This window comes from Macaca thibetana, chromosome 2, assembly GCF_024542745.1.
Source record: "Macaca thibetana thibetana isolate TM-01 chromosome 2, ASM2454274v1, whole genome shotgun sequence".
Taxonomy (NCBI): Eukaryota; Metazoa; Chordata; class Mammalia; order Primates; family Cercopithecidae; genus Macaca; species Macaca thibetana.
Genome location: NC_065579.1, coordinates 151,212,685 through 151,237,278, shown reverse-complemented (window position 1 = coordinate 151,237,278; position 24,594 = coordinate 151,212,685). Strand labels below are relative to the sequence as shown.

General features: G+C 51.0%; 1 protein-coding gene across 1 annotated transcript in view; it reads right to left on the bottom strand.

Annotated features, from left to right (window-relative positions):
- ADCY5 (adenylate cyclase 5) overlaps window positions 1-24,594 on the bottom strand; it is a 165,491-nt gene that overhangs the window by 22,901 nt on the left and 117,996 nt on the right. The window contains exons 6-12 of the mRNA XM_050781583.1: window positions 23,052-23,210; window positions 22,032-22,173; window positions 19,677-19,817; window positions 15,824-15,846; window positions 14,748-14,892; window positions 13,112-13,209; window positions 9,332-9,419 (exon numbers count right to left, since the gene is read on the bottom strand). Coding sequence (XP_050637540.1) covers window positions 9,332-9,419; window positions 13,112-13,209; window positions 14,748-14,892; window positions 15,824-15,846; window positions 19,677-19,817; window positions 22,032-22,173; window positions 23,052-23,210 — 796 coding nt within the window. The remainder of the gene's footprint in view (window positions 1-9,331; window positions 9,420-13,111; window positions 13,210-14,747; window positions 14,893-15,823; window positions 15,847-19,676; window positions 19,818-22,031; window positions 22,174-23,051; window positions 23,211-24,594) is intronic.

The window sequence follows — 24,594 nt, the reverse complement described above, 5'->3', positions numbered from 1 at the left end:
AAGTCTCCTATTTGTAGGGCTCTTGGGACCTTTGGGCACCCCCAGCTTTTGTGGTGAGTGAAGCAGGCAAAGGTCTCTACCCCAATCATGGGCCGTGAGCATCCCTGAAAATTCTTGCTGAAAGTGCCAGACCACAAGGCTTCTCCATCCCCTGATACTGAGAGTGTCTGTAGTTGGCCACACTGACAGCTAAATAGGTCATGGGGCCGTAGCATCACTACCATGTGACCACTCATTCCCAGTGGGGAGGGGAACTGGCTTGTGTGCTGCAGTATTTGCTGCCAACTCAAAAAGGTGTCGGGCCCTTGATCCAGTGTTCTTCAGCTGCAACCCAAACCCACTACGTGTGCAGCATCCACGAGGGCCCATCACATGGGACTTCAGTGGCAAAGGGACTTCAAACACAAATATGCTGACATTCATGCTGCTGACTGTAACATGAGTAATAAAGTTTTTCTCTCTGACCCAGGAGTCTCGTGTCTTCTGCCAGCCTCTATGAAACAGCAACCAGCAAACTCATTAGCTTGTAAGTAGGGTAAAATCACACCTTACACCCTTCAGAATTCTAGACAAAAAGTCAGGTCCCTGCTCATCCCGGGGTCTTGGGCTTGGAGCTGGCTGTGTGCATAGGGAGGGTGTATATCTTTCTGACCCCAGAATCCTCCTCCACCCTTCCAGCAAAGCCATTTCCTATCAGCAGAGGGAAAGAGGGGACCACAAAGACGGATAGATCACAGGAAGAACTGCTGCCATGGCAGAGGCCTGGCAGTCTCGCATAGGCTACAGGCTGAAAGATGAAGGCCTGGGACTCCATCTCCCCAGCAGGAGAGCCTCCCAGGTATGCTCCTATACTACCAAGCCTGTGGCACATGTTCTGAGCAAACACTGGGATAATAAAAGAGACCCTCTGGGATAATAAAAGAGACCCTCTGACCAAACCGTCTTATGTGGTAGAAGGAAAGTTAAGTGTGATCTGAAGAGCATAAGCTTGTATTAAAATCTTGCTTAATAGACATAGAAATGAATCAAATAGATTAAGGGTCCAGAAACAAATCCTTCCATTTATGGCCCAATGATTTTGACAAGCGTTCCAAGACAACGGTGAAAGGACAGTCTTTTCAACAAATGGTGCTGAGACACACGGATATCCACAGGCAAAAAAAATGAAGTTGGGTCCCTACTGCACCCTGTACAAAAATTAACTCAAAATGGACCAGAAAACGTAAATGTAAAAGCCAAAACTGACAGAACTCTTATGGGAAAACATACAAGTAGATCTTTGTGACTTTGGATCAGGCAACGGTTTCTTAGAGGTGACACCAAAGGCACCAATCAAAAAAGAAAAAATAGATAAATTGGACTTTATTAAAATTAATTATTTTTGTCCTTCAACTAACACCATCAGGAAAGTTAAAAAAAAAAAAAAAAAAAAAAAAAAGTATTGGTGAGGATGCAGAGAAGCTGGAATCCTTGTGCATTGCTGGTGGGAATGTAAAATGAGGCAGCCACTGAGGAAAACAGTAGGGCATCTCCTCAAAAAAATCAAGCATAGAATTATTATATGATCCAGTAATTCCACTTCTGGGTATATGCCCCAAAGAATTTGAAACAGGGACTTGTACAGATACTTGTACACCCTTGTTCACAGCTGTATTCTTCCTAATAGCCTGAAAGAGGAAACAATTTAATCGTCCATCAACTGATGAATAAACAAAATGTGATATATCCATACACGGGAATATTTTTCAGGCATAAAGAGAGTAAAGTGCGTTACATGCTACAACATGGATAAGCCTTAAAACTAATATGCTAAGTGCATGAAACCAGTCTCACAGGGCCATGTGAGATTCCCTTCATGTGAGATGTCCAGAACATGCGAATCATAGAAACAAAGTAGATGAGTGGTTGCCGAGGGCTGTGGTGATCAGGGAGGGAGGAGTGACTGCTAATGGGTCGGGGGGTTTCTTCTGGGGATGACAACAACGTTCTGGAATTAGCATCAATAGTTGAATAACTTTGTGAATATACTAAAAACTAGTGTATTAAAAGTTCATTCACCTGTATAAAGGTGAATTTTATGGTATGCAAATTATGTCTCAATGAAGCTCTTATTTTAAAAAATCTTGCTCAGCCTCTTACTGGTTGTGTGATCCTACACTCTGAGCTTCAGTCTCCTTACTGGGAAATTGGGAATAGCTCTCTCCCAGAGTGGCTATCAAGACTTAGCAAAGCGATGCATTTGAAAGTGCTCTGTAAGCTGTTAAACGCAACAGAAAAGTGAGTTAATATTTGCATTTTAAAGAGCTATATTGCCAATAAGAATGAAAGTCCTTATTTCCCATGTAAAGGAATTTTTGGTTTCACAGCTGGGTAAAGTGTTTTGGCACTAGCACGAGGGATCTTACTCTGAAATGGTATGACAGATGGTTTCAAATCGCTGGCTGCTGAAAACTTTGTCATTCTATCTCCATCCCCTTTCCCCACCCCCACCCCAACTCCTATTTGCCCTACGTTGTTTAAACTGCTGAGTTCTGATCACCCCATCCACTGATTGAGAGGCTTCCTTCATCATTTTGCAACCACCAATGTAATGACTGATAGAGGCAAAGGTTACTAATGCATGCTAAAACTTTCTTAACAAAAGATGGTCGGGGAATAGGGTATGCACATTAGCTTCCTGGTGAATATGGGACCAGGAGCCCCACCAGGACCATCCAGAGGCCAGGAGAAGAACTGCAGGCTTAAAAAAAAAATCAACGTTAGATATGGCTCTACCAGCTAATGAATGACTGCCTGTACACTGGTTTGCTTGCTACAAGTCAACTTCCCTCCACACTCTTTTTTTTTTTTTTTTTTTTTTTTTTTTTTTTTTTTTTTTGAGGCGGAGTCTCGCTCTGTCGCCCAGGCTGGAGTGCAGTGGCGCGATCTCGGCTCACTGCAAGCTCCGCCTCCCGGGTTCCCGCCATTCTCCTGCCTCAGCCTCCCGAGTAGCTGGGACTACAGGCGCCGCCACCACGCCCGGCTAATTTTTTTGTATTTTTAGTGGAGACGGGGTTTCACTGTGTTAGCCAGGATGGTCTCGATCTCCTGACCTCGTGATCCGCCCGTCTCGGCCTCCCAAAGTGCTGGGATTACAGGCTTGAGCCACCGCGCCCGGCCTTTTTTTTTTTTTTTTGAGACAGAGTCTCCCTCTGTTGCCCAGGCTGGAGTGCAGTGGCACAATCTCTGCTCACTGCAAGCTCCGCCTCCCGGGTTCATGCCATTCTCCCGCCTCAGCCTCCAGAGTGGCTGGGACCACAGGCGCCTGCCACCACGCCCGGCTAATTTTGTTTTTGTATTTTTAGTAGAGACAGGGTTTCACCGTGTTAGCCAGGTGAAACCAGGATGGTCACAGTCTCCTGACCTCGTGATCCGCCCACCTTGGACTCCCAAAGTGCTGGGATTACAGGCATGAGCCACCGCGCCGGGTCACCCTCTACACTCTTTAAAAAGACTTTCTCTTGACTTTAAAACTTCAGTAGGAACTCAGGAATTGCTGCTTTTTTGAAGTCTCCAGAAGATTTGACATCCTGTCTTGATATCAGTTTATAGAGTGTCTCATTTCCTATAATTAGAGAGTTCATCTCTATGTCAACCCTAAATCCAGATTTTACCTCAGTGTGGATCTTAAAAGTCTTGGCTGGGTGCAGTGGCTCATGCCTGTAATCCCAGCACTTTGGGAGGCTGAGGCGGGTGGATCACAAGGTCAGGAGATCGAGACCATCCTGGCTAACATGGTGAAACCCTGTCTCTACTAAACATACAAAAAATTAGCCAGGCATTGTGGCAGGCATCTGTAGTCCCAGCTACTTGGGAGGCTGAGGCAGAAGAATGGCATGAACCCGGGAGGTGGAGCTGGCAGTGAACCGAGATCATGCCACTGCACTCCAACCTGGGCGACAGAGCAAGACTCCGTCTCAAAACAACAACAACAACAACAACAACAACAACAACAAAAAAACTCTTTGCCAGGGGCAGAGTCTCTTTCCAGGGCTACACCACAACTGCAGTCAGATTGTGGAGAGGATTTTCCAGCAGGATAACTGTCTGTACCAGCCAATCACTTAATGCCTGTTCACAATCAGAGCCCAGAAAAAGAACTGATGTTCAAAAAAGAAGTTAAGAACCAGTACATTCCCAATCTGATTAATTCAAATCAATTCAACATGAAAAACAGGAGTGGGAACATAGTTAATAAACCATGATTGGGGTAAGGAACAGTTTGATCCTGGCCTCTTTGAATGTCTCCAGGCACGTTGAAGACCTCCCTGGGCCCCTGTCTGTGATGCGGGGCTAGGGTATTGCAAAGATAAAAGGAGGGGATGAAATTGGATGGCAAAAAAGTTTAAGAATACAGCCTCTTTGACAAGGAGCTAATAAAAGAAGCAGTAGCTCCTACTTCAGAAAAAGAAAAAAAAGGTAAGAAAACCACAGAGGTCAAACCTGGCAAGTAGAAGGGGTCTACCCAGTGCTCTCATCACTTGGCCTTTCAGGAGTCAACTGGACATATTAGCAGAGGCAGTGTCCTGGAGGGTAGGCTCATGGGCTCTGAATTAAAAGCCACCTGGTTTTAAATCCTAGCAATAACCACTTCCTAACTATAGGATCTAGAAAAAGCTGTCTAACCTCTCTGGGCTTCCGTTTCCTCATCTGCAAAGTAGATTCAATAAAAGCCACCTTTGAGGCTCAGGAAACACAGCTTAAAGTAGCATAGCTTGGATGTGGATCCTGGGCTGTCCTGTCTTGAAAAACACAGGGGGAACCTACGATATGCCTCCTGGAACGAAGACCTCTCCATCTCCTAAATGAATGATGTGTGTGATGAGATGTGAATGGTGAGAGGAATGTGCCCCCTGAGCATGCAGGCAGAAAGGTGAACATGGGAATCCTAAAATCCTCACAGGATAGAAGGCACCTAGGAGGGGAGGGGTACTGGTGGCACAGTTAGACCCTATTTTAGAAATTGTGGACCAGGACTTGAGTTGGAGTGGCAGAAAGGAGAACCAGCAAGGTGGGCTTAGCTACACACAGGCTGCAGGGAGAGGAGAAGAGGCTCTGTCGGTGACTGCAGAGCAGACAGGGCCCACAGGAGGCTCTGGTCACAGATCCCAGGTGCTCATATGATCAGGTCCAGGGGATCAGTACGAGGTAGACCAAGAGCAAGCCATCAGGCTGGGGGATAAGACAGATTCTCTCTCTCTCTCTCTCACACACACACACACACACACACACACACACACACACACACACAGCTACACAGCTGAGTTCCCCCACAGGGCCTATCTGTACCTAAGTATTTGGAGCTGGCTAAAGAGGGAAGGGGCTGCACTTAGGAGCCATGAGCAAACTCCCTATCCCTGGAGGTGATCAAGCAAAGCAGAGGCTGGCGCACTCCTTGCAGGGTTATCACTGGGAAATCCAGCCTCAGGTGGGTGGCTGGGCTCTCTCACTGCATGGGCCCCTTCCAACCTGAGATCCTCTGAGTTGTGGACAACGTGTGATGGTGAGCAGGGCTTTAACATGGTTTTCTCTAGGAAAAGCAGTTCTGGGGCCCAGGTCAGCACAGATGCCAAGGGAAGGAGGGGGGGTTTGTGCAGATGTGCAGACTTGCCCTCTAAGACAGCATCTCCAGAAGGAAGCACTCGGGGGGACGGTCCCCAAGGCAAGGCATCTGAGGGGCAGCGGGGGCTCTGCAAGGCAGCTGAGGCTCAGGAGTGAAACCAGGACTTGAGGACACGATGAAGACCAAGGCACCAAGTTAGCCCCACTGAGAAATCCAGGGGAGTGTGTGAGCTGCACTGAGCTGTGTCTGGAAAAGACTGAACAGGCCCAAGATAAAAAGGCCACCAGAGCACTTAGTAAGAAGGCAAAACCCAACCCAGAAAGGACCAGGGAAAACTGCTCCCCAACAGCCAGAGAAGACAATTCACTCAGCCGACACTTTCTCATATTTCTGTCTTTGAAAAGGTTAAAATATGGACAGTTTAAGGAAGTTAGTCCACGTTGTTCTGGGAAAATGAAAAAGTAAATGAAATAGAGAAAGAGACTGACACTACCTGGCTTGGGGGTAATTTAGGAACTGTCGCATCTCTTTGCAAAGCCACTCCCTGTGACTTCTGAGAGACTGAGAAAATGAGAAAAAGTTTCTGAGTTCTGGTAAAACCACAAATGTTTTTCAAAAAGAAAACAGAAGAACCCTAAACACTGCAGGCTAGTCAGCTTCATGTCAGCACCTGCAAAGGTGAGAAAATGAACTTCATGCGGTCAACCCACTTGTGCCACGGTGCTCAGTGACAGGCTGACATCTGCATCAGGGAAGAAGGGGTACTGTTCCCCGCCACGCACATGGCAGGAGGTAGAGCCAGGTAGAATCTCCTTTCATGTCTTCACCTGCAAGCTTTAACATGGTTTTCTCTAGGAAAAGCAGTTCTGGGGCCCAGGTCAGCACAGATGCCAAGGGAAGGAGGAGGGGTTTGTGCAGATGTGCAGACTTGCCCTCTAAGACAGCATCTCCAGAAGGAAGCACTCGGGGGGACGGTGCACAACACGAAAGAGGGAAGAAGAAGAAGAATTCAATGGAAAGAAGTTCATATTACAAACGACTTTTCAAATTGGGCTCTGCGTTCCAGAAAGTGGATAAACCCTGAGAAAATGGCTAATCAGGCCACGAGAGAAGGAGGCGGCAGGGATAGGAGCTGAGGGTGGGTGCTGGAGTCTATTTAATGGGTTGACCACCAGCCCAGAGCGGCAGGTTCCAGGCTTCATAAGCCACTCAAGTTCTTTAATGAAGCCTTCTATCTGTAAGATGGAAAAAGCAGGCTACCTAGCTGGATGGTATGGGACTGGGGGGACGGTGTTTGTGTGGCCTGGGGATGGAGGGTGAGTATTCCATCTACCAGCCCCCTCCCCCACCCCAAGGAAACTGAGGCCTCCACAGAACAGAGGCAGCAAAAATCACTGGGCTAGACAAAAGAACTGAGAACATGCTCAGTGAATTTGGCATTGATAACAAAATAGGCAAATTCAACAAAAGAAGGCAGGGATGATTTTCATAACTCATCTTGAACTGTGGGGAAAAACCTCATGAGACCAACAATGGCCAGTGAAGGTGGCTGCAGGCAGGAAAATGGGCCCATCCTTCCCCTCCTCCACAACTGACTGCAAATCAGGAAACTCAAACGGAATGAAATCAGTAGAGCTCAGGTTCACCTAAGTCCCTAACAGAAGAGGAAGGAAATTTAGGTTCAAGCTTAAAAAATGGCAGACTATGCACAGCTTTGATTCTGATTTGAATGGGCTAATTAAGTGCCTGAAACAAACAAACAAAGAATGACTTTGCCTCAGGTTCCTTACTTCAAAAGAAATGTTCTCTTTGGGGTTCAGCAAAATAACTTTTAACTATGGTGCACTTTTTTGTAGGTGGCTGTGACTTTTCATTGTGGCAATATTTATACAACATAGAATCTGACATTTTAACCATTGGTAAGTGTACCATTCAGCGGCATTAACCACACTCATGTTGTGCAACCAATATTGCTATCAATTTCCAAAACCCTCTCATCACCCCAAACAGAAGCTCTGACCCCATTAAGCAATGATGCCTGCCAGCCACTGGGAATCTCTAGTCTGCTTTCTGTGTCTATGAATTTGCCTGTTCTAGGCATTTCATATAAATGGAATCAGATGACACGTGTGACCTTTTGTGTCTGGCTTCTTTCACTCATTGTCATGTTTTCAAGGTCCTTCTATGTGGTAGCATGAAACGGCGCTGCATTCCTCTTCGTGGTGGAATAGCATTCCACTGCAGTACACGGCACATTTTGTTTATTCATCTGTTAATGGATGCCTGGGTTGTTTCCACTTTGTGGCTATTGAGAAAATACCGTGTCCTTTCATAGCCACGGGATGAAGAAGTGGAACTGTCCACTCTGGATAAAGCAGGCTAGGGGGGCCTTGACAACCGCAAGACCAAAAGGCAGGAGTGGCTGAACATGGGGCAGGAGGGAGGATGTGGCCTTGAGGAGGGAGGGTCAGTGGAGAGGCAGGGAACCAGCTAATGTTAAGCCCTATGATGCAGCCTATCAGATGCTACAATACCAGCAACTGACGGAGCACGCGGCTCAGCGTGGTGTGCTTCTCAGACGTGCCCGATGGCTCTGGCTGACCCTGCCCTCTCTGGCTGTCCACCTCTGCACCTGGCAGGGGAGGTGAACCACAGAAGGTGATTCCTAAGGTCCCTTCCAGTTCTGACAATCAGTCCAACAAGACCTTGACCACGATGTGACTATACAGTTAACAGACTAATAACGGCCCTCTCTGGAGGGTGGAGAGAGAAAGGGGACTTTGGAGGGGATGAAGGTCCAGTTCCTCCAGAAGGAAGACATGGTGCTCACTGCAGAAGAGGGAGTTATGGCAAGGCTGCACCTGAGTGCCCCACTGCCCACCCCAGAGGCTTGGCTCCCAGTGAGTGTCAGGGAGGAGTCGGAGAGGCTCAGCAGATGTGGGAGAGGCAGATCTGCCCCAGGGATGAGTGCTTCCTGGGGGCCAGCCTGGTGCGTCAGGGAATTCTGAAACCACTGGTGAAGAAACTGAGGGAAAGGCCTGATGGGCACGGCAAACAGGAACATAAGTGGTTTCTACCACAGACCAGAATGACCCGGAGCCAGGTCACATTGAGGGACACAGCCTGGACAGGGGACACAGCACGCCTAAGAGATATGGGAGAAAAACTCAGAACAAGAGCCACATTTCTGCCGCCAACACCAGCCGGCGGTGTGGCCCGCTTGGAAACACCGAATCACTCTGGGGCCACACTCCTCACCTATGTGCTGGGTGGCTCAAGACCTATAATCTCTGAGGTCCCCTCCAGGGAAAATTCCAGAGCACATGGGAGCACCAAAGTGTGTGTCGAGAGAGACCTCCCCCACACCCATTCTCTCAGCAAATATTCACCGGCCACTGCTCTGTGCCAGGCTTGGTGCTAGGCGCCCTTCCTTCCTTGTGCATAACATGAACAGGCGCAGCAGCCACAGCATCTTCTGGTTGCACAGATTTGCCAAGGGCAAGTTAAAGCAGCCAGTGAAGAACAGGTTCCCACGGACCATTTGCCCACCTCCAGGTGAGCTTGCTGCCAATGCCAATGGAGAGGTGTGGCTGGCAGCAGGCACTCTCCCACCCCTGCCAAGCACAATACTTGGGCCCCTTCACATTTCAGGCCCCTGCGTAGGGCCCCTACCAGGGCTGAGACAAGCGGGAAGAAGGTGGCTGCAACCCAGCTGTCAGCTACACTCACCTTTACGCAGGAGTAGATCACAGACACAAACACCACCAAGGTCAGCAGCAGGGAACAGGTCAGGTAGAAGCTGAGCATGAATACAGAGCTGGAGGGAGAGAGGAGGGGAGGGAGAAGCCAGGCTCAGGTGGCAGGGCTGCAGCTTCTGGGGGGCCTGCCTGACAAGCAGGCCACAGGTCCCCCGTGCCCATCCTCACAGCTTCAGAGGGCCTGGGCTCTGAAATCCGGAGAGGGAACCTGAAGTTGCTCCATCTCCCCTAATCCACTGCCCAGCCTTTTGCACTGACTGCCTGAGCAGGGCTTACACAGCCTTGCAGGTGGATTCTGGAGCCCTCCCCATAAGGGTATGGTTCCCTCCCCTTCCGGTGGGGACAGCAGCCCACAGGAAGCTGAATGGAGAACCAGGTGACACCTGATAGGTATTTTGCCTAGTTCTCAGCTATTCACTGATGTGCTTCATTTAGCTTGGAAGAACCACCTGGTGATTCCCTCCAAGTCGTCACTCACGGCTCCATAAACAACTGTGAAGGCTGAAAGCTGATTGGATCAGTGGCCTTCGTTTCTAGAAATGCCTTTGTCAGCAGCACAGCCAGTCACTCTTTGAGAAACAGGGGTGACTGTCTCTTTAGAAGGGCAGAATCTCTAAGCCCCACCCCCTTTCCACTGCCAGGTCCCAAAACAAGTCTGTGGGACTGCCAGGTCCCACAGTTTTTGCTCCTCTATTCCTAGCCAGTTCAACAAGAAAAATGCAAGGATTTCCCTCTGCCCCTCCTTTCAGATGCAGATCACAGGTGACCTTCAGAGCCACCGTGGGTGGCCACCCTCAGACAAAAGAGCTGTAAGTGACTTTCCATCCGGAACTTCCCATTGGCCCTCCTGGGGCAAGGGCTGGCCTGGAGACAACATACCCCGCCATACCACCAGGTGGCTGTTCAAGGGAGGAAGAGTGGCCTGAAGATGCCAGGTGTTGTTACGGGGTTAAAAGCCAGTGGGGGGTGTGAGAGGCAGGTGAACACCTCTAGGGAGGATTCAAACAGCATCTTTGTTCCAGGCCTCCACGGAAGCCAGCACTTAGCTGCCTTCAACAAACGGAACAAGACAAACGAATTCTCTTCAGAGGAAAAGAAAGACCTTTAGAGTGGCTTTTAAGGCTTTCCTAGAGAGGAGGTGGCTAGAGAATGACCTCTGCCAATGTCTAAGCCACTTGGAGGGAATGAAGCCGTTGCAGGCAGGGCAGGTAACTGAGACGACCCAGCCCTCAAGACGCTGCAGAGAAGGAAAAGCAGCAAAGAGGCAGGACTATGCACTCAAGCTACAGGGACTGTCAGTTACAACGGGATTATAAACCAGATTGCCTTTTTTTTTTTTTTTTTTTTGAGACAGAGTCTCGCTTTGTTGCCCAGGCTGGAGTGCAGTGATGTGATCTCGGCTCACTGCAACCTCTGCCTCCCAGGTTCAAGTGATTCTCCCACCTCAGCCTACCGAGTAGCTGGGATTACAGGTGTGCACCACCACGCCTGGCTGATTTTTGCCTCACCACGCCTGGCTGATTTTTTGCATTTCCACTGTGTTGGCCTGGCTGGTCTTGAACTCCTGGCCTCAAGTGATCCACCTCCCTTGGCCTCCCAAAATGCTGGGATTACAGACGTGAGCCACTGTGCCCGGCCTCCAGATTGTTTCTTGATACTTGTGGGTCCACATCAGTACAGAAAGATGGGGTTTTATGCCAACAAGGAGCCCAGCTCTGCACAGCCTCAGTGCCGGTGTCAACCAGAGTGGAGCTGGCTGCCAGTGCCTGGTTTTCACCTGTGGCATCCAACAGAGTCACGGCAGATACAAATGTAAGGGAGATCTTTTCATTCTTTTAATAATGTTGTTAAAAATAAAATACACGTCGACATCATGTACCTCCTGCTATGGTACACGGAGAAGGACACATCATCACTTCAGTGGGAGCCTTGCCAAAATCTAATCATGAAAAAACATCAGACGCACTCAAATGGAAACTACAAATTAATTGGCCGGTACTCCTCAAAAGTGCCAAGGTCATGAGAGACAAGCAAAGGCTGAGGAACTATCACAGATGGGAGGGGATGGAGGACACGAATTAACTACATGTGACGCGGGATCCTGAAAAGGCTCCGGGAACACAAGCTGGATAGTGAGGGGGAAACGACGAATTAGAATAAGGTCAGTAGATGAGTTAATAGTATCATTTTAGTGTTGATTTCCTGGTTTTGATCATTATACTACAGTTACAGAAGTTGTCAACATTCGGGGAAACTGGATGCAGGACGCACAGAATCCCTCTCGGCTACTTTTGTAACTTCTCAAAGACCATTGTTTCAACATGAAAAACAGAAGGTACTGGCTTTGGGGACTCTTTAGATGAAGCAAGGCTTAGAAGATATAACCAAATTCAACCAGTGGATTTTGAGTAGATCCTGGCTACAAATAAAACTAAAAGTAGAAGACGTTTTGGGGGACAGTTTGGGAAATTTGAATATGGACTGGGTAGTAGGTGATAGTAGGGAATTTATGTTAATTTTTTTGGTATATAAAGTATTGGGGTTAAGGAGGAAAATGTCCTTAAATTAGGTGTACATTGAGGTTTTTATGGGTAAATGTCTTTGTGTCTAAGTTTACTTTAAAACAATCAGAATAAAATAGATGAAACAAACACTGCAAAATATTAACAGTTATTCTATCTAGGGGATGGGTACTGATTAGATTAATTACTTTACTTTTCTGTGCATTTGAGGAATTACATAATAAAAAGTAAAAATATGTATTTATGCATACACTTATATGTATGTGTGTATATATATGTATAGGTGTATGTGTATAGGTGTACATACATAAGGCAATTATGTTTCTCTTTCCAAGCGAGACTCTAATGTGAATGACAATTTAACAAACACCTCATTTCCAAAAGCCCTGCATACTTCAAAGTACCCCCCATAGAAGCCACAGGCTTTCTCAGTGACACAGCCAGTCCTCAGAAAAGTTCAGAAACACCTCTTTGTGAAATACTTTCAGAACTTGAAATCCATTCTTAGAAATATCCACAGTAGTAGAAAACCTGCATCTTTTGAATATATATGTATTTTTTTTTCCCAAGAACTAAAGGTTACACAGAAAGCGGCCCAGGGAATACTTTGGGTGACTCAACTGTCAGTGGTGGGGTGGGTTAATGGGACGAGACAATTAAGTGATAAAAAGGCGTCTCTTGACCAGGCACGGTGGCTCACACCTATAATCCTAGCACTTTGGGAGGACAAGGCGGGTGGATTGCCTGAGCTTGGGAGTTCGAGACCAGCTCGGGCAACATGGTGAAACCCTGTCTCTACTAAAATACAAAAAATTAGCCAGGCATGGTGGTGGGTGCCTGTATTCCCAGCTACTCAGGAGGCTGAGGCAGGAAAATTGCTTGAACTTGGGAGGCGGAAGTTGCAGTGAGCCAAGATGGTGCCTCTGCACTCCAACCTGGGCAACAGAGTGAGACTCTGTCTCCCTCCCCCTAAAAAAAGCATCTCTCGTATAGCTAAGCAGCGACCGGTGAGAAGTCGCCCATCCTGGAATGAGCACATCATCTTCCTACCCAGAGAGGTCAGAGCCCTGGCTTCCTATCCCACTGAGGGCACACTCAGAAACTTCTCTCCCTGCCTGAGCAAGTGTAGGCCAGACTCCCTGCTCTGTTCTCCTAAATGACCACCCCCTCCCAACCCTGGGATTCCCTGCAGCCAGAGGAAGGAGCCCAAGAGGGCTGGGGATACTCACTGGGGCACGATGGTGATCTGGACAAAGCAGATGAAGAGGAAGACGAGCGAGGCACACGCCACATAGGCACCAAATCGGTCGTCTACCTGCTTGGAGTACTGAGAGGAGACGGGCATGGTGAGAAGGGCCAAGACACCTGGCCCAGTCCACTCCAGCCCTGTCAATCCCACACACCCAGGGCAGCCACTCAGGGCTGGTCACCTGTGCAGCCCACTCCCACAACAGGGAAGACCCGAGGACCAGAGCCAGACTTAGACCCCAGGAAACCATTCCAGATCACCAGACGGTGGTGCCTTTGGAGAGGGCAGTTGAGAGGGATCTGAAACCTTCTGCAGGTGGGTCACCTTCAGAGTAATCCATACTGATCACGGCTGTACATGACTGCACACCATCTACCGCTAGGAAACATGCCAGGTGTCTACAGGCCTCATCCAGCACCCCCACAACAGCCCGGGAAGTCAGAATATAACGGCTGTCATTTCTTCTTCAGAGATGAGCAAGCCGGGCCTCAGAGAGCTCAACAAGACTTGTCCAAAGTCACATCTGAGGCTCCTCACCCCAGCTCCTCCCATGATACCAATCAGCCACACTGATGGAGGTTGGGCTGGCACAGTCACCCAGAGTAACACCCAAGTCAGGTCCATACACTGCTGGTCCCTTTCCACAGCTCCGCCTCGCTGATTCAGTGTGCTTGTCTGGTTGAATGCTGATGAGCATACCCCAAGTCCACTTTAACTGAACCCTGGGGAGACGCTGCCACATAGTGCAAAGAGAACTGACTGGACTGGGGTCTGGCTCCAGCTCTGTCGCTGCTTCACTGGGTGGCCGAAAGCAGGTGCCCCAACCACTCTGGGCTTTAGCTTTCTCATTCACAATGTGAGGAAATGCAACAAAGAGATCTTGACTATCCCTGCCAACTTTACCACCTTGAGGTCTCAGTGTGACAAAGCAGTTGGGCTATCCATCAACAATGATAATAACAATAATGCAAATAGCAACGGATATGCACCGAACGCCTACTATGCGACAGATACTGTGTCATACATAGAAACTCTGCTGGGCATGGTGGCTCACGCCTGTAATCCTAGCATTTTGGCAGACTGAGGTGGGTGGATCACCTGAGGTCAGGAGTTCAAGATCAGCCTGTCCAACACAGTGAAACCCCATCTCTACTAAAAATACAAAAATTAGCCGGGAGTGGTGGAGGGTGCCTATAATCCCAGCTACTCAGGAGGCTGAGGCAGGAGAATCACTTGAACCCAGCGGGAGGAGGTTGCAGTGAGCCAAGATCAAGTCACTGGACTCCAGCCTGGCCAACAGAGTGAAACTCCGTTTCAAAAAAAAAAAAAAAGAAATTAATTTCATCCTCACTATAACCCTATGAAGTGGGAATGTTAACTGCCCCATTTTCTAGATAATGAAACTAAAGCACAGAGAAGTTAAGATGTATCCCTTCCAACCAGGGAAGCCTCCCTAGAACTCACATCTTCCTAGGCAGCGCAGCATCAGAGCTGGGGAAACTGAGGCCACCCCTTCCATGGTGCTGGGGGCGGGACGGAGCTGTACTGTTTCCTTGCCCTCCTCCTCCTGGTCCTGATTCAGTACAGGGGCCTCCTTCCCACCCAGGGTGCTGTACCTTCTTCTCTAAGTCAGGCTCCCTGAAGGTCAGGAGGAACTTGCGGACGTGCTCAGACCGAAGCCTGTCAATGCTCCTGGCGTCAATGGCGCGGCCCAGAAACTCATCCACTTCATCCTCAGGGTTCGCACTCTCCTGGGCATTCCTGGGGAGCAGAAGCCACGGGCGTGAGACAGGCTGACCACAGGGGCACCAGCAGAGGGCTGGCTCTTCCGACCATCCCCCCAGACTCTCAGACAGGCCCGGCAGCTGTCCACCATCAGCCCAATCAGGGCAGCGGGAGCTGAGACTGAGACCAGAAGCCTAAGCTCTTAACAACTGCACAGGTGAACAGACAACTGCCCAAGTCTCAGCCCTTCCGGCTTAAGGGGGTTGTTGACAATAGGCTTTTCTGACTCTGTTAACATATTATATTAGCATAACAATGTGAGCTACCATTGATGGTTTAATTGGACTTTCCCTACAGCTAACAGGCTTTGCTCTTTACCCTCCAGCTCTGCTATCCTCCTGAAAAGAAGCCCTAGATCGGGCAGCGAGAGTTTCTGCGGGTTTCTGCCACGGGGACTGTGGCCCACCTGGTTTCTTTCACCCAGCTCAGGGCACTCTTGAGAAGCAGGTTTCATATAGACTTGAGTGCTGACCTTCAACACCCTGTTTCTCAGGGTAAAGCCCAGTCCTGGAGTGGAATTTCTGACAGTCATGAGAACCGGAAGTGAAGGAGGGAGATGTGGGCATTGCCTCGGGGCACTGGATGCCAGGCGCTGCTGACCAGTGTGTAAGGTCTGCACTTTCCTGAGGGAGCCCACGTGTGTGCACACATGCACGTGCATGTCACGGAGATAAAATGGGCAGTGCTGAGCCCTGTCCTTCTGCTGGGTGGCCTGGGTTCCTGGGCTGCCCTAGCCTGTCTGGGGCTGCTGCTGACCACCTGACGGCTAGGGGGGGCTCCATTCACTCTCAGCGAAGACTGCAAGAGGGGTCATTTTCCATGGAGTGTGGAGAAACCAAATGATAAGGTGGATTGGGAGATATCCCCTAGACCTGGGAGCGGGAATAAGGAAGGGCATATTACTCACTTGTCCTTGGGGTCTTCAAAGCCCTAAAAGAGGATAGAGAGAGAAAGAGAAGAGAATGAGAACAGAGAGAACCCAAAGCTCAGAGGCTTCTAAAAGGCTGCAGCTCATCTCTCTACAGTCTCCCAAAGGGCGTGGACACAGAGAGGAGTGTCACTCAGGACCTCCTTCCTTCCTCCCTCCGTTTGTCCCTTCCCTGGCAGTGTGGAGCACTCTGCTGGGCAAACAGAGTTCGGCAAACACTGGGTGAACCCAAAATCCAAATGAACACACCCCTCTTCATTCCCAATGAGGACACAGTTTGAAAATACAAAAAGAGGGATTTATGTTCCTCTCCATGAGCCAGGGCTATCAGGCACTGAAACAGACATGGGGCCCTGGTGGCACAGAGACTCTACCCCCAGCTCTACCCCCAGCTGAGGGCTCCGGGGAGCCTCAGCAGCCTCTGCAGTCACCTCCAAGTGACCAACTATGGGCTCTGAGCTCCTCCCAGGCTGCCAGCGCCAGCCCAGGATGGCCTGGTAGTTGTCTGCCTAGGCAAACTGCACCCTTCTCCTTGTCCTCTGAGAATGGCCAGGCTCTCCCTCCAGGCTATAAAGTGGTCCCACGTCACCATCCCAGCCCTGGGCTGGAGGCATAGATGTCACTCAAGTGAGCACTCCCTCCGGGGGGCAGGCCTGTGCCTGATGCTCCCAGGATCCCTCAGAGCACAGGCGTGGCGGGCAGCGGGGAGAGCTGGACAGGCGAGCTTCCCACGGAAGACCCCCTGCAAGGGGCTGGCCCACTCAATTCCATCCCAGGAGCTGGTAAAAATTCTACTACAGAACCGAGAAGAACTGAGCTATATTACATGCATGCTGGTCTCTACGACTCAAAAATAGGCCGAAATGTTGTGAATAAGCCTGTTCTGGCTTTTCCCGATGCTCCTTTGGTCATCTGTTGAGGCTGGTGCAGGGGACCCAGTTTTTCTTCCTGTGCTGAGTGGGGGGCCGGGACCATGCTAACCACACTGCTTGTCATGTTGGTGTGGAGAGCTCAGTGCCAGGTCAGTATGGCAAGTTGGTAACAGGACAGATAACACTGGTCCACAAACCATGGCAGGGGGACTGTTAAGAACACAACGGAGTGGACCGGGCTCAAATCCCGCCGCCTACTTACTCTAACAGTTCCAGGACAGCGGCTACTTGGCCTCTCCCAGTCTGCCTACACTCCCTCATGCAGCACCCGGGCCCCACCCTACTGGCCATTCCTGGGTTTGGTGAGAGGAGCTCGAGCCCACATGTGTCCTCCCACTGGCAACCTTTTTATTAATAAATAACCTTAAAGACCTTATGACACAAGTGCCTAAGCATCAACCAGCACGGCTCATCACTGTGTTTTAGAAGCTGGGTAAAAGCTGGAAAAAGATTTAAGAGGCACTGCTGACTCCGAGTTCAAACCTTCTAACAGCTCTCGGTCACTACTGTGTGCTCCCAGGCCCCCATCCCCCCTTCAGTGGACTATTTCTCAGAGAACTCATCCAGTATGGGCAGCTCAGGGTGAAAGCTTGCCTTCTGTGGATCTCTCTCCAGGATTCCAGGCACGTGGAGCACGGAAAGCCCAGTGGCCCTCGTGGCAGCTGCAGAACCTGCCTCCATCCCCAGCCTAGACATTCCCACTGGCCATGCTGGAGTGGCGCCCAGAGGCTGGTCATTGGTGGTGTTCCCCTCAGGGGACACCGGGCCCAGCCAGGACGGCAGCCTCTGTTCCCACAGCCCTGTTCTTCTGCACTCCTTCCCCTCCCTGCTGGGCAAAGCGACGAACGCCATGGAGGAGACTTCCTGGCAGCCTCCTTCTCCAGAGACTGTCCCTTCGCCATGACAGTCCTGACTGAATTCTTCCAAAGTTCCTTGTCCTAATGATGAACAATATATCTGCCACCCCGGTGCCTACAGTCCAAACTATCTCCTTTAAGACTTCAAGATAACTAAAGATACAGCTTATATCAAACATCACTAAAAAATAACTTTCCAAGAATTCTAAACAGAAAGAATCTCTCACCACCAGTCCTGCCTCCCTGCCGGTTGCACCCTGCCCTTCCCCGGCCACCTCTCTGCCTTCCCTTCCTCCCCATCTCCCTCCCCTACTCCCCAGCTTCCCCTCCACTTCCTGCTCGATGCTCCATGCCTCCTCTCTGTCGGTTCTCCTGCCCCTCTTTGCTATCCCTGCTCTCAATCCTTCCCCCTTTCCCCCTTTCTCCCTTATCTTTATTTTGAGATAGGGTCTCGCTCTGTCCCCCAGGCTGGAGTGCAGTGATCATGGCTCACTGCAACCTCAACCTCCTGGGCTCAAGCCATCCTCCTGCCTCAGCCTCCCAAATAGCTGGGACTGAAGGAGCATGCTACTATGCCTAGCTAGTTTTCCTTGTTATTGTTTGTAGAGTTGGGGTCTCGCTATGCTGCCCAGGCTGGTTTCAAACTCTTGGCTGCCCTGACCATGTGGGTACAGAGTCTCCAGGAGACTATCAAAGGGCTGGGATGACAATGGGAAGGGTCGCCAACTGCTCTTTGCTCAGGGGAGGGAGGGTGGTGGCTGGAGCCTTTAGTGACACTGACCAGGTCTGTGGAAAGTCAGGTTTGGAGCCCTGGGGAAGGCCAGGTTTCTCCACTCTGCTGTCTGGTAACCCAGGGCCCCCCCTCCAGAGGTGTCTCTGCTGTCAAAATGTTAAATGGGGGTCTTGGCTCAATTCACTTTTCCTCCTGTACATTTTCCTTAAACTTGTATCATCTGCTACTCGTTGGCTAATAAGGAGCAGAGCGACTGGGTCCCTGCCTGTCCCCTCCTCCAGGCTCCTGGCTCTTGTCTGCTGACTCCGCTGGATGTCCACGGAGTCCGCCTCTGATCCCTTCTGCCACAACCTCAACCGAGTCTGCTCCAGAGAGCCCAAACTTAGAGCTACTTGTGCAACATGCCCCTCCTTTGCTAAGTGGCCACACAGAAACACACACACACACACACACAGACACACACACAGAGTCCCTGTGCCATCCCTCGGCCCTTCCTGGCGTGGGTGACTCCCATCTGGGAACCTGGTGCCCCTGAGCTGAGCAGCATGCCTGAGGGGCAGAAGCCAAGCTCTCAGACAGAAGGAGAGAAAACGCCACCACGGCAACGTGGCTTCTTCCTCCTCTTCCCACCGAATCCATCTTCCTGTCATTGCTGTCAGAGCCCAGGCAGTGCATCCTGAATTCACCTGTCCCGGTGTGTGCAGGTCCCTGGAGGTGGGGCTGACACCCAACCATGGCCTCCCCGACTTGCTCAGGCCCTGTGCTCCCACTGGAAGGCTGGCATTAGTGGGGGGTGTTTCTCAGCACAGAGGGCAAAGGGGACCACCACCTGGCACTTCCCAGAAAGCACTAGGATAGTTTCTGAGCAACTCAACCAAAAGATGTGGTTTCACTTGCCTGGGAAATGCAGGAGGTGCTGGAAGAGGGTATGACAAGCTGGTGCCCACCCAACTCCCCAGGGCCTCACCAGACAGTGCCAAGAGACAGCTGGAGGCTGTGGCTGGCCGAGTCTAGCCAGACATGCCTGCTTCCAGGCTGTGCCGCAAGCTCTGCCAAGAGGGAGGGAGGAAGGGGTGCTGCTAGTCTGTTCCAAAGCCTAATGAGGCATGCCATGGGGTGGTGGGAAGAGCTTGGGGCCAGAAGCAGGTGCCCTACTCCTAGTCAAAGTTGGGGCAAACCGCACTTCCATTTCTTTGTCTGGCTCCCCAGATTCCCTTGGGCAACACGAAGTGTCTGGTGTGGGCCTCGCGCCCACAGAAGGCCCTAGCCTTGAAGAGTGTTGCCCACAGACTGCCCCACCAGCCACTCACCATCCGCTTCATCTCCTTGGACACCTGGTTGCCACCCAGGTGGTTGTAGAAGGGGCGCTCAGCCCCCCAGTGAGGTGGGTTGTGCCCGATGGAGTTGGTTCTCTGGCGGTTCATCTTGGCGATCATGGCCTTCTCTTCTTTCTGGGAGATGAACACAGATGCATCAGCCTGCAGGCAGGGTCACCTAACGAGTCCAAGTGGTGAGCTCCTCACCCTCCCCCAAACACGGTACCTGGCCAGGTAAGGGGCTAAGGCAGCTGCCCTTTCCTCTCAGCAAGCCCTGGAGCCCAGAGCTCTGCCCGGATCCTGGAACATCCCAGGCAAGCATCCTGGATCCCTCCAAACTCCCTACTGCCAGCCCTGGCTGGCTCAGGTGGGAGTGGCAAAAGATGATGAGAGTTGGTCTTGTGAGAAAGCAAAGGGCTTGGGAACATCTGCCATTTGCAAAGAGTTCTCCCTATAAGTTTGACTATAAGATTCCATCCTGGGTGCCCTTCTCTCCTCTGGATGGCCTAGGCTCCCAAAGGCCTGAGCTGTCGCGCCCGGCTGCCCGCAGTGTGCTTCCTCACCCTAGTCCGGGGGGCAGGGCGATCAGCGAGGGCTGAGCTTGGGTCTCCCAGGCAGCCAGGCCAACTCGTGCCTACGCCTCCCAACTTGGTCTCTGGCAGGCTGTGGTGTCATGTCAGGCTTTGCTCATGGGCAGGCCAGGGCTCAGGGCAGGGTAGGGCTCTAGCTATAGCCTCAAGGGTGGGTGGGGCCTGATCTGAAGGTGCCCAGGGGGTGCCAGAGGGAGAGGAGACTTGGGATCACAACCTCTGCTCAACTTCTCCAAAATATGCTATAACAGAGACCAAAATATGCTATAACAGAGAGGGCACCAGGACTCGCCTGGGGCCCAAGAGGGCACTTCCAAAGAGGTTTGGGTCAGTGAAGTTATGAGATTCAAGAGCTGACAGGCATTGTACAAATACACAAACGGAGTCTCAGTCTATGGGCCAACACACTCCCCAGGATCTTGTCTATCTGTCTGTCTATCCATCCAAATGGGTGCAAGAGAGCTGGAGACCTGAGGCAACTCTCCCCTCAACTCCCTCCCTTGTCAGATAAGGTGACGGTGGGAACACACAGCCTGCTTCAGCTGACACTGCTGGTGGGGGTGCCTGTCACTCTTTCTGTCTCCATTTCATCCTTTTTGGACCACTTGTCCAGCTAGAAGAACCAAGAGCCAGAGAACTCAGGGTCTAGGACAGGAAGCTGTGGGAGGCCTTGCGACCCAGGCGCCGAGAGGAGAGATGTGGGAAAGAGCCCGGAGGACCCAGTTCACTGATACTGTGGCCAAGGAACTGGCCAACGCTTACAAACGTGTCAAGGAAACCATGAGGAACTGTCCCCACAGGGCCCTGAATCTCCCGTCCCTCTTCCTGGTGCCTGTGGGGGGTCTGACACAGCTCCAGCTCCCGTGAAGAGCCCCTGCAGCCAGGATGTGTCCCCTGGGGCACTGCACAGTAGGACACGGTGTCCCTCTGATGTCCCTCTCGGCACGGGCACCTGCCCTCAACAGCCCCGCCTGCCGCCCTTTAAACATCGCCTTTGCTGTCATCCTAGACTCTCTGAACTCTTCTCACAGCTTAATTTTGTCTTTCATTTCACTTCTTAGGAAGAGAAATGAGGAAGCTTTTCTCTATCAAAGGGCACTGACCGACAGATAAATTCAAAAGAAAGACTCATAAGTAAAAGGCATTTTAGTTTAGGAAGAAATAGAAAATGTTCTCTTGATTTGCTTTAAAAATTAAGAACATGGAACATGACACTATTAAAAATAGAACACTGGAGTCTGCTAATAATTTAACTTTATATTTCAGCAAGTGTGGGCTGAGACAAAGGGGGAAAAAGAAAGAGACTAGAAAGAGAAAGGGGAAAATAGGTTCAAGAAACAAAGATACATAGGCACATGTGGAGATGAACTCCCATCTATGGATCAGAGAGGGAAGAGATTAGGACAAGTGTCCACCCAGTAAAAGGCAAATGAAAAGGAGAGAGATGGAGATAAAACATACGGTATCCACAGACTCCCTTGATGCTGATCTCCAGCTTGTGGACTTTTGATGTCTTGTTGCTAATTTGAGGTCTGTTGCATTTTTGCAAAAGAAGCAATATTAAAAGATTCCCTCTTTACCATCCTTTTTGCAAGGCCTAACTGCCGGGGTCCTTTTTAAGATGCAGGAACCACAACGGCATAAGAAATTCATGACTTCACTCAAGGAAAGAGAAGGAAGCAGCAGGCCACGAACATGTTCCTCCCTGGAGGAAGGGAGCCCCTCAGCTCCCCGGCCCCCCCCCCCCCCGCCCACAGACCCGCTTCTGGGTGCAGCGCAGGATGAGGAAGGTCTCGATACTGTGCTCCTTGAGGTAGGCGTTGCGCTCGCCCCCACAGCCTGGCTCCACCTCGTAGTCCCCGTTCAGGTAGTTGAGTGTAGCCTTGGTGATGTGGATGCGTCTACAGCAGGGCAGGGATCAGGGTGGAGAAGGCAAAAAATGCAAAGTCAGAATGTCAGCTCCCGTGAAAAACCAAACTGCAATTAGTGGATTCATCACAATTGAAACCCTAGGGCCCCAAGCTCTGCTCAAATCCTAACCTCAACCTTGCATGGTACCCTCCATTACTATCAAGTGGGCTCTCGTGTCCACTGCAACCATACTATCTCACACTGAACATCCTGGCACAGACCGCTACATTAGTGTGCCCAAGAGAACATGGCCACCAGTCTTGCAAACTTTGCAAGCCTCACACTCCTGCTCAGAAGCCAGCAATGGCTCCTGCACGCGACAGGATGGAGTCCAAATTCACAAGCCTGGCACTCATGCCTTCTGAACACAGGCGCTGTTTCTCCTAGCCATCCCTAAAAGGCCATCTGCTCTTCTCCCATTCCTTGGAAATGCTGTGTTTCCCACACCTGTGCCTCGCCTTGCTGTGTTCCCTCTGCCTAGCAGCAGGCTCTTCCCACCCCACCTGCCTCACCCCTCCCAGTCCTGCCTCCTTTATGGTCTAGTCATCCCAGAAACTATCTGTGCTTCCTCCCTCCTCCAGAACTCTATCACACCTCACCAGCCACTACAGTTTGGCTCAATATCTTCTGGGCCAAGGCTCAGGGAAGGGTGACATGATGCTCCCACAACTGACCAATGGTGGCACAGGAGATTTGGCAAGTAGAGGAATTTCTACTTCCACTATGCTCACCCCAGCCCCACCAGGTGCTTGCTACCCATCCTGCCCACACCACCCTGCCCCACCTCGCCTCTGCAGGATGGTCACCCTGGGTGGGCTTGAGTGGGAACCCAGGTTGGGGCCCTGAGCCACCCACAGCCTTCACTCACCCCGCCTTGCCACCAGCCTCCATGTGGTTGGCTAGCGTGACGTCGTTAGACCAGACGTCGAACTGCCACTTCCTTAGACCAAGGACACCGCAGTGTACTCGCCCGCTGTGAATTCCCACACGCATGTTCACGTTCACCCCTGTCACCTCCCGGACCAACCTGGGGATGGAGCAGGGGTAAGGCTGGGAGAAGGCTGGAGGCTGGGCACACAGAGTGGGGGTGAGGCTGCAGGTGCAGGGAAGGGTGAAGGTGCAGGGGTCAAAGAGTCTTCCTTCTCCCATCCAGCCCTAGAGTCCAAGAATGTTCAGCCTGAAGGGCACTGGGGTGGGCAGCAGGTGCAGTCGGCTGTGAACGGGGCTGTTCCCGACTTGGCCACAAGGTGGCGCGGCGCCACACTAAAACCCAGAGCCCTGCTGCTTCCCCTCCAGGAGGGCACCTCTGGCCAGCACTGCCCTGTCAATTAAATTGTGATTGGAAAAATGCAAATGCATGTTAGGGCCAACTTGAATTAAACGGGGAAGTTACCACCACTCCACACCCTATATGTATAATGCTCTTGTGGGTAAGGCAGAAATGGCTTTTGGATTATCTGTTTATTGGATTTATCCATACTGCTGCTTCCAAGATGTTAGCAGGGTGATGGCAAAAGGTGGTTACCCAGGTTTCAAGGGTATGCCCTGCTCAGGAGGGAAGGGGAGCCTGGGCAGGAGCAGGGGCTTAGGGTGCTCCATGCCCTAGAGGAAAGCTTGGTACCGGCCACACGCACCACATATCCATATCTGGGAGGCCCCAGTAGACAGGGCAGGCCCTCCGTGTGCACTTATAACTCCTCATGCTAGGCAAGCAGTGGAGGCAGAGTGGGAAGAAAGCCATACATCTCCAGGTGCGTGTCTGAGGCCCATGGGAACCTGCCCAGCATTTGCAGGAGAGGGTGCAGGTGCCAGGAAGTGGCGTAATGGATGAATTCAGATTGCACTTTCTAGGGCCCTAGACCCTCCCTGACACCTGGGGCATGGGTGCACTCAGCCAGCCATGGGACCAGCAGTCTGACTTGCCCCAGTGGGTGGGAGCACCACTGAGACTCCCTGACCCCATCCCACGCCATCAGCAAGAGGCTGACACCCACTGCAGGGGAGACTGTGGTCATCCATCATTTCTCTTGTCCTGAATCAACTTGGTAAATACCTATACTGCAGCAGAATACCTTTACTGAAACACTTTCCATCCACAATGCCTTTGGATACTTGCTTAGCTTGACAATGGCTCATTCTGTCTTTTTGGCTTAACTCCATGGCCACCTCCTTCAGGCAAACTCTCTCGATCCTCTCAGTGGAATCAACTGTCCCCTCCTGGACCCTCCTACAATAGTCTGCCTCCCTTACCTCACTGTGTCCACATGACATGCCTCGTATCTGAGGACCAGGAGTCCTGGACTCTTTCCCTTAAGGCTCTGTGCTTCTGGGGAGACTGACTGTCTAGCTCAGGCATGCCGGGGACACTTGGCAAGTGCTGCGAGTAGAACTGAGCCAAACCAATGGACCCG